The 10,073-nt window shown below is 55.9% G+C and overlaps 1 protein-coding gene across 4 annotated transcripts in view; it reads right to left on the bottom strand.

Annotated features, from left to right (window-relative positions):
• Positions 1–2,728: 2,728 nt before the first annotated feature.
• Positions 2,729–10,073, bottom strand: part of PTPRN2 (protein tyrosine phosphatase receptor type N2) — a 726,314-nt gene continuing 718,969 nt past the window's right edge. For all 4 annotated transcript variants that reach the window (XM_072776801.1, XM_072776802.1, XM_072776803.1 and 1 more), the window contains one exon: positions 2,729–4,328. In XM_072776801.1, the coding sequence (XP_072632902.1) occupies positions 4,257–4,328 (72 nt within the window). In that variant the 3' untranslated portion in view covers positions 2,729–4,256. The remainder of the gene's footprint in view (positions 4,329–10,073) is intronic.

The raw sequence follows: 10,073 nt of genomic DNA, 5'->3' as shown, positions 1-10,073 counted from the left end.
CCAGAGTATACACTTGGTGCACACTAAGTGCTGGATATGGTCAGGGGGAAGAAAGCGCTCCCCATGACCAGGAGACGCACGTCCCAGGTCAGTCCAGAAGGAAGTGCCATTGTGATCACATGGACCCCAGCAGGTGTCGCAGCAGCGGGGGGCTGGGCCCTGGGGTCACAGGGGCTCCTGCAGGGTCGCCTGCCGGCTGAGTGCTGGAGCAAAGGGTCTGCAGGGAGTCCTCATGCCTGTTCTGTTTCCTTCCAGAATGTGGGCTCCATCCCGTTTCATGACTTCTCTTGCACGTTTTCGTTTCACGAGGGGTCTCCGGCTCTGTCCTCTGCTGTTCCCAACCTGTTGCTACCGAGGCAGAGGTGTCTACCTCAGCTCGGATGACCTCAACGTGCCTTCCCCACTTTCTAGATGATCGCTGCTCTGGAGTTCACTTCCAGAAGCTGTTGGGGGGGCACCTGGGCTGCTCGGTCAGCGAAGCAGCCGACTCATGGTTTTGGCACAGGTCCCGATTTCAGGGTCGTGGGTTTGAGCCCCACAGGGGTGGAGGGGGGCCTCTGTGCTCAGTGTGGAGTCTGCTGGAGATTCTCTCCCTCTCCCTCTCCTTCTGCCCCTCCTCCCGCTCAAATAATCTTAAAAAAAGAAGTTGCATTGGATTCTTTTTCAAATCTGCTTCCTTTCCCCCGCACTATTCCCATGTGCCATTTGAAACATCCAAACTCCTTTTATGGCCTTTTTGTATTGTGTTATCTGCATCTCTCCTCATATCAGATGTCTCTGCATCTCTCCCCCATCAGATGTCCCTGCATCTCTCCCCGTATCAGATGTTTCTGCAGCTGTGGTCCTGGTCCTCATGTGTTTGTCATTGTGGGGAGCCATGCGATGCCCTGGGGCATGTCTGTCTGGGGACTTGGCTGTCCACCAAGTGGTTTTGCCTTCACTGGTGCTTGGCACCGAGGGCTCCACTGGGCTCACGTCACATTTAACCCTACTTGTTCTGTGTGGGTTTTCCGTGCTGTAGGGGGCACCCCAGGCCCCACACCTTCTCATGGCACCCTTCTCTTCCAGCAGGACAGCTGTGCTGGCCACTGTCCAGAGTCCACCCTTGGTTGTCCGGTCCCAGGGCAGGGATGTGCCACCGCTGGCTGGTTCCAGCTGAAAGGGGTTTCACAACCTGGTTGTTAAATACAGCTGCTGAAATGACACTTTTTAAAAAAAAAAAAAGATTTTATTTATTTATTCATGAGAGACACGCACACACACACACACAGAGGCAGAGACACAGGCAGAGGGAGAAGCAGGCTCCATGTAGGAGTCTGATGTGGGACTTGATCCCAGGATCATGCCCTAGGCTGAAGGCAGGTGCTAAACCGCTGAACCACTCAGGGATCCTCCCAAAATGACACTGTGTTAAACAAAAATTTATATTCACACACGAGGGGCCACTTCCCAGTTACTCTGACTGCCTTCCCCTGTCTCCAGCAGCTGTGTTGGAGTCTCTGGCCACTCTGGCCACTCCCTGCCCTTCCCTTGTGGGAATCACTCTTCGGGAGGGTATTTCCATCACAGAGATCAGCAGGTGCGACAGTCTGGGGATTCATCTCTCATTATGTTGACTTCCAGACAATCATCATGGGTGGTGGAGAAGACGGGGCTACATGGCCCTGATTGTGAAGGGGGCATGGTGTGTTACTACTCTGTGCTGGCAGGTGCAGATCTAGGACGAGCTCAGCACACCTCTGCAGTGGACACGTAGGGATGACACAGCTCTCGAACACGCCGCCTCCCAGGGCCACCATGCAGGGTCTGAGTGGGCGGCTCTGAACCCTCAGCCCTGGTGCGGCTGGATGTCCACACTCTGCCCACACCGATCCCCAGTCCCAGCTACGTCCTGTCTTTAGAGCTGGTGTGTGCCACGTATTAGTATTTTGTGCAGCATTCCTGCATGCTCCCGGTGGGAGGGAACTGTTTCATGGCTCTGCAGCCTGCCACGTGCCCATTCAGACACGTGCTTGGCGTGAGCAGCCTCCCTTGTGTGACGCCTGCATCTGTGAAGCATCAGTGACCCCAGCGTCAGTAACTTACAGTGTGTGGGGAGCACGAGTCTGCACCCAGGCAGGGTTTGAACGCGAGGCTGATTCAGGAAAGGGGAGCCTAAGAGGCCTTATAGCTGGGTGCTCCCCCAGCGAGACCTGGGGGGCTGATCTCTTGAGAAACACACACCAGTGCTTAGGTTGACGCGGAGAGCCTCACGCCGGCAGGCACAGTTAGCCATTACCTAATTCCCAGACAAGCTGACACATGCAGCCCTGTGTCGTTGGGGTCACTGAGGGGGGTAGATGACCAGCCACAGCGCCCCGCCCATACCGCCGGTCCCTTTGTGGGGAGAAATGTCCCGAGCTACCAGTGTGTGTCCTTTGGGGGAGGCAGCCGCCTTGGTTTGCTGTGAGGGGTAGAGCCCGAGGCCGGGAGGGAAGGGTCCTCGGGGCTGCCCCTGCGCTCACACTGTGCAGATGTGCATGAGAAGAGGACGCGAGGACACTGTGCACACCATGGCCCCGGCGTGCCACCGGGATCCTGCAATCACTCTTTGATGCTCTGGGCCTTGGTGCACAGCTCACCCCACAAAAGTGGAATATTCTCAGGCCTGGACTTGCTCCCCAACATCTGGGGGCAAAGGATGGGCAGGGAGAGTTGCTCTGTACTCCCCAAATGAAGACCACTCAAGTGTGAAATCAAAAGTTTAATCTGACACAATTAAATATATTCATATATCTCACGCTGGAGGATCTCTCTCGAAACATAAGGAGTTAGAAATTACAAGTAGGTATATGATTCCTATACTCAGATAAATTAGTTTCTATTCATTATTTAGATTCCAGATAGGGAGAAACAACTCTGGCAAAAACTATAGATCTATAGAGCAGATGACATGACGGTACCACTTAAAGACACAAACAGTATTTTGGCATCTTCCTCCCCAGGCACAGGCCGCTCTCCCAAGGCTACTGGTTTTTGGGACGTAGAATCTATTTAGGGCGGAGAGAATGTGCGCAGGAAGCAGGACGTGGAAAGGGACCGGGATATGCTCATAACCACTCCTAAAACGGAAGCTGCAGCATCCGGAGCTATCTGCACGCCTCCTTGGAAACTGTCGTCCCGATCCCAGGGAAATGAGTTCCTCCGTCTCTGGGGGGTGGGGGGCAAATCGGAATCACCCCTAGATGCTCGTGTCTGCGCGAGTTGCACAAGTGCCTGACCTAGGTGACTGGGGAGGAGGCCCGGGGCCGGCACTGCCATCTCCACTTTTCTCCCTGGTGCTATGATGTCACACCCAGCAAAGCAGAAACATACATGTCACCCTGCGTCTCCTCCTGGGAATGGGGTACCCAGGGTCTGCTCTGGAAGCCACAGGGCCCAGGACACACCCTGGGAGGGCAGCAGACGTGTCTGATGGGGGCGGGGGTTCGTCATGCTCCTCGGGGGCCCTGGAGCTTCTGACCTGCCAGACCGGCTCCCCTGATTCTGGTTACTTACCCCCAAGGAAAGAGTTTGTTGGCTGCATCTGCTTTTGCAATGTGGAAACCCATATTTTAAAGTTATAAGTGTGTCTCTAGACTGGCTGCCGATGTGAGGCCTCACTTGGGGTGGACAGCCTGCGAGGCAGTGCCCTGGGGCCCCTGCCCATCCCGGGGCAGGTGTCAACAGTGCCGGGAGTGGGCGTCGGGGAGCGTGGGGAGCACAAGGGGAGCAGTGACGGTTTTATTAGTATTTACCCCAGAGCAGCAGAGCAGTAACAGTCTGTTGCTCTAGCTCCTGAATAAGCCAGGGGTTCCTCCCAGTGATAAGTCGTCCTAAAGACAAGTGCCACGTCTTTGCGGTGCCCTCGGTCTTCAGGCGGTGCCCGGCCAGCTTTCCCTGGGTCCCCTCCCTGCACAGCTGACCCAACCTTCAGCGCTCCCTGGAGACAGTCCAGGGCACATAGGACTGCGTCGTTGCTACGACACAGTTTGCAATGGAAAAGGTGAGTATGTGCTTTAAGGAAAAGTAATTTTTCTTTCAAGGAAGCGAACACAGAAAAAGTGACTGTCCCTGTGATTGGACGATCCCACAAACCTCTCCCAATTATGATTTGGTTGAACACAGATGCACATTGTACCCGGTAGACTGCATTGACGGTGATGGCGATGAGGCAGGGGCACCGAAGACACGGCCAGGGGTGTGGGGTCCTCCCGGCCAGTGGTGGAGGTGGACGCTCACTGTGGGAGGGCCCGGAGGATGGCGTTCACCTCCTCCGCCACAGCCGTCAGTGCAAACTCAAACTGCTCCTGGAGGGACAAGAAAGGGAAGAAGAGGTGAGTGGGGCCACTTTCCTCTCAGCTCCGCCCTTTAGCTCTGCTGTGTTATTTTGCAGAAAGAAATAGTTCAGAAAAACAAAAAACAACAAAAACAACATAGGTCATGTATCTCCACAGAAAGGAGAGGGCAGTGGTTTGCAAGATAAGGCCCCGGGTTGGACGTCTGGGGGGCTCAGTGATCGAGTGTCTCCCTTCAGCTCAGGGAGTGATCCCAGGATCCTGGGATCGAATCCCACATCGGGCTCCCTGCATGGAGCCTGCTTCTCCCTCTGCCTGTGTCTCTACGTCTCTCATGAATAAATAAATAAATAAAATCTTAAAAAAAATACCCCATGTTGATGGCGATTAGAATTCGTCATGTAGGAAAGGCTCATCTTTCATTACCGGGAGGAGCTGCTGAGGCCCCAGCAAGCAGGAGCCCCCACCTGGCACCCTCTGACTGCGCGGTGACAATGACCACGGTGGAGCGCAGGCCTGGGGCAGATGCCACATTGGCGCTCTGAGCTCCAGCCTCCCCTCCAGCTGCCTGCAGACCCGCTGTGGAACCCGCCATGCCGCCGCCCCTCGGAAAGGGAGCAGGGTAGTGTCCTCGCTGTCACGGGCATCAGCCCCACCCTGTTCCATCTGCCAGGAGACCCCACCTCACCCGCGGCGTGGCCAGCCTTAGACGTGCGTGTGCACACGTGTGCTCCTAGCCACACACTGGACAGGGCAGCTGCCTCAGGCCAAACCCTGCAAGACCAGGAGGTAGACATGAGGGCGGTGTCAGGACTGTTCTGTCCTCTGGGAGCAGAGGCCTCAGCAACGGGAGGGTCATAGACCATTCCCCTGCACACACTTGCCACACGACACCCCCGACGCTGCTCGAGAAACTCCAGGTGGGCTGTGGGCACATCTCAATCATACCAGCAAAGCCCAGGACTGGCAAATGATGGCCACCATCATCGATTGGGAGTTTCTGGGCAAGGAAAGCCCCACTGATGGCTTAATACTTGACAATTTAAGTGGCAGAGTAGCTCCAGATCCAAAAATCATGACCAAAGTCCACTGGATACCCAGTAAGTAGCAGAAACAATAGAACGGTGGGGTAATTCAATGCTTACTCTGGGACAACAGGCTGTGTCCTCTGGCATGCTCCTCGCACTGGCATTGAAGCGATGACCTGCATGGACTAATACATGCCTCTACCAGGGGCTGGGGTCGCTGAGGGGGGTAGAGGACCAGCCACAGCGCCCCGCCCGTACCGCCGGCCCCTTTGTGGGGAGAAATGTCCCGAGCTACCAGTGTGTGTCCTTTGGGGGAGGCAGCCGCCTTGGTTTGCTGTGAGGGGTAGAGCCCGAGGCCGGGAGGGAAGGGTCCTCGGGGCTGCCCCTGCGCTCACACTGTGCAGATGTGCATGAGAAGAGGACGCGAGGACACTGTGCACACCATGGCCCCGGCGTGTCACCGGGATCCTGCAATCACTCTTTGATGCTCTGGGCCTTGGTGCACAGCTCACCCCACAAAAGCGGAATATTCTTGCCCCTTCCAGATCTGGTGGGGGGAAGGCTCCACAGGCTGAAGACTCTACTGTGTCTGTTTGTGCTGAAATGTGGTTGGTTGCTGGAACCACTGGTCTCCCTCCCGGGAGGGGCCCTTGTGTCCTGCCTGGCACCTGCGTGTGGGAGACCCCTGTCCCCTTCTCTTGCCTTGCTCGGAAGCAACCTCAGAGAGATGCCCCGCCGTCTCTCCAGCTAACAGCTCGTTCAAGGGGATGTGTCCTTTGGAGGATCCGGGTTTGTTACGTGTGAACAGCCACACCAGACCATTTCTTCCCAAAACACTTGCTTGCCAATGGGTGGACCAAGGCTTTGTGATGACTTGAAATGTGAAAAAAATGAAAAGAGACCCCCTGGAACTCTCATGTCATATGTCATATGCCTGCTTCCAGCTTGAGACACACCGGAAGTCCATCCCAAGACAACGTTTATGGGAAAGTGGGCAAGTATGAAGACAGTTGTGCGTTCACGCACTTGGAATCCTATGCAGCTGTCGAGAGTACCTGGTGGGGAGGCAGGGAGGCAATGTGTGTGCCACAAGGTCAAGTGGCAAAAGCAGATGGCAGACTTGCACCTGTGCCTTGATCATAATCATCCAGACACTGTGTGTTCGCAGGATGTGTGACACATGACAGGAGGCGTGGCTTAAATTGTTACAGTATTGATCGTGTGTCCCCTGGAGTGGATGGGCCTCTGGGATGCACAGGTTTCATGGCTCTGGGTCCTGCCACAGGAGGCGGCTCTGGGTGCATCGGCTGTAGGCGGGGGGCAGTTTCCGTGACAAAGGGCCTGTGGTAGAGGCGTGTGGTGCTCCTCAGGGCCGGTCGGCGATGAGTCAGGGCTCATCAGCCACCCTGCTCCTGCCTCGAGACATGTCCACGAGTGGTAGTTCCGAGGCGTGGTGGTGCCAGTGCCTCACTGGTCACAGGTGGAGACCGGGCACCCCCACTTTCAGTGGCACCACCTCCGCTGACAGATCTGAGCTGGCCCCTCAGTTGTCTGGGTGGGCCTCAAAGAAAGGCTGGGCAGACGCTGCACCTGACATGCTTTTGTGGTGGCGGCTGCGAGGGTCATTGGAGGTGTTGGGGGTGGCAGGCTGCGTGTGTGTGTGTTTGCATTTAGAGTTACACTCAGATTCCTGTTTGGATCCTCATGGCTCGCACAAAGGGCTGGCTGGACCCACAGTACTTTCATCGTTCCCAATTTCAAGGGGAGCCAGAGCGAGTGGCTGTTGCCTTCCATGGAGAGCCAACGACCCCTCAGGGGCAGCACTTCCTGCCTCTCCCATAAGGCCGGTCCAGACAGCATGCCCTCTGTTCCCCGGGGGCAGCCGTCCTCCACAGGGACCAGCCCTGGCTCCATCCTTGACATGTGTTAGCACAGCAGGCCAGGGATAGGTGCACGCATGTGCACATGTGCATGGGTGTGCACGTGTGTATGCACGAGTATATACGTGTGCACATGTGCACACACGAGTGCGTATATGTACATGTGTGCATGTACATGACTGCACGCACATGCACGTGTATGTGCATTACACACACGATGCACAACTGTGTATGCATGTGCACACCTGCATGCATGCACACATCTGTGCATGCATGAGTGTGTGCACACGTGTATGTACGTGCACATGAATGCAGGACTGTGTGTGCATACATGCAGGTGCGCACATGTGAATGCACACATATATGCACAAGTGCACACACATGTGTATGTCTATACACGTGCATCCATGTATGTATGCATGCATGTATGTGTGCATATGTACGTCTACATGTACACGTAGGTGCACAGGGGACACAGACACAAGGAGGGATGGAGGGGAATGATCTCAAAGTGATGAGGTGGGTTGTGATGGAGCAGGGCGAGGGGCGGGGCCCAGGGCTCTGCACCGGATTACACTCATTTCCATCAGTACTTGCCGCTCCAGACCATGGGGAGGTGTGAACACATGTGGGACGGTGCCCTGTCTCCAGGAAGGTGAGTCCAGCCTTAGGGAGACGTGCTTGTGGAGTGGAACATGGACAGGGTGAAATCCAAATGCAGAAACAAGCCAGGGAGGTGCAGGGGGCATGGACGTTGCCTGTATACACCGTGCGCATCCCCACCCCACCCCCCGGCCAATCAGACATCACCGCTTCCTGGGGACACACAGGTCAATGAGCTTTCATTTTTAAGAATGACCAACGTAAAAGAGGGAATGTCGTTATGGAGAGCGTTCAGGCCTTGATTAAGGAGACATCTCTCCCGAGATGCCCTGCAGGGGGTCGGGGGAGCCTGTCCCCTGACACAGGCGGTGGACGACGGATGCTCAAGGCTAACAAATGCGTGGCGATGGAGACCGGGGGACACATCCTTCTGCTGGAGTCTCATCCCCGTGACAGATGCCAGCTGCGTGGCCAGGGCCATGTCTTCCGTGTCTGTCCTCAGGTAGACACGTGTGATATGTCCATGTTTTGTTCGGCCAAGGGTTTGTGTCCAGGGGGAAAAGCAGCTGTCGGTGGCTTCTCTGAACATACGGATGAGGCTGTGCAGTCAGGCTGTGTGCTGGGGTCAGGGTTCCGCTGGGTCCTGGTCCATGGAGCCCACCATCTGTCCTTCATGTGGGGCAACCTGACCACCATGTTTGAATGAACGGCCCATGGGAGACCTTCTCTTGGCTTCTATGGAAGAGTGTTTGGGCCGTGCGGCACTATCGTTTCCCACAGAAATTCTCCTTTTGTTAAGTTGAACCTTAGGGAAAGTTCGGTGTCCTGGAGTCATGTTGGGTGAAGCTGTCATAAACTAGGATGGGATGTCAGCTTTGATGTGAAAATCTCGGGACCTACCTCCACGCACACACCGTAGGACAACTTTTAAACCCCTACCGGTAGGAAGAGGGTGGGTTCCTGCAGGGAGGCTGGGGAGGCAGGTGCTCTGTCATCTGGGGGACAAGCGACAGCTAAGTAATCTGGCCCAAGGTGCTATAGCGTGAATGTTTGGTCATTCACTCAGTCAGTCACTAACCTGAGCAGCTCTGTGACACACAGTGGTCACGACTACAGCTTTATCTTCCTTCCCGGCAGGGCCTGGCGGCCCCCCCGGGCACCAGGGCCTGTTTTATCAAACTGGACGCAGACCAGAGGCCCGAATGGCTTTTGCGCTGAGTCGGGCACCGTCCCTGTAGTTTGCTAGGCCCACCCCGGAGTGTGTTTGGGGCATCCTTGCACTGGCCGGGGTGTAGGAGGCCTGCTGGAGGCGCACCCCGGGGCAGGGAGCGAGGTGAGGCACCTGAGGTTTCCTGCAGGTTGTCAGTAGAGGATCCAGGCAGCACCAGGATCCAGGCAGATGCAGGATCTGTGGTTCACCCCTGCTGACAGGTGGCGCTGCTCTCCCACCGCCATCTCAGCCACCAGGTGCGGCCAACCCTTCAGGGGTGGTGACCAGACCCTGCCGTGCTGGACCCCACGGGGCCTCCGCCAACTGGTCCGTGTACAGGGTGGACCCTCCCTGGCACAAGACCCAAAGGTTGTCACCGAGGCAGAGTCACCTGCTGAAGTCTGACAGCGGGACAGCAGAGAGACATGAGCAGTGCCAAGCTTCTCCTGCAGGACACTGCCCATTACCAAGAGGAATAACTGGGTGGATGCCCCCTGAGCCGAGCAATCCAAGGAGAGAAAACAGGGTCATGTGCGACCTTCTGGGATGTTCCTGCCCAACAGGAACAACTGGAACGATCACAAGAACGTCAGATAAACCCAAGCAGGGCAGTCTACCAACCCCAAGCCATGCCTGCCCAGCTCTCCAAGACCTCTTGAGGCCACAGAGCCGTCCCACTAGGGAGATGCATTGGGGGGCAGAACATGACCACGGAATGCATGGGGGGGGGCGGTCCTGTCCAGCAAGGGCTCACTGGGGACACGGGTGAGCTGGGACATGGCCGATGCCTGAGTCAGTAGCTCATACTGATGATGGCTTCCTGGCTTCCATCTCCTGTGGTGACGCTGGCAGGGGGAGCCTACTGAGGGCGTCTGCCAATGACGCGGATTATTTCTGCAAGTGTTTTGCAGGTCTAAAATAATTACAAAATTGCAAATTAAAAAACAAGCCCTAAGAAAACAAAGTGTATCACCATCGATAAAGTCTTCACACTAATCACATGTGATTCTCATAACAACCTGTGAGGGGGGGATGG

This window comes from Canis lupus, chromosome 15, assembly GCF_048164855.1.
Source record: "Canis lupus baileyi chromosome 15, mCanLup2.hap1, whole genome shotgun sequence".
NCBI lineage: Eukaryota > Metazoa > Chordata > Mammalia > Carnivora > Canidae > Canis > Canis lupus.
Note: the sequence above shows the minus strand (reverse complement) of the source record. Positions and strands in the feature narration are given on the sequence as shown.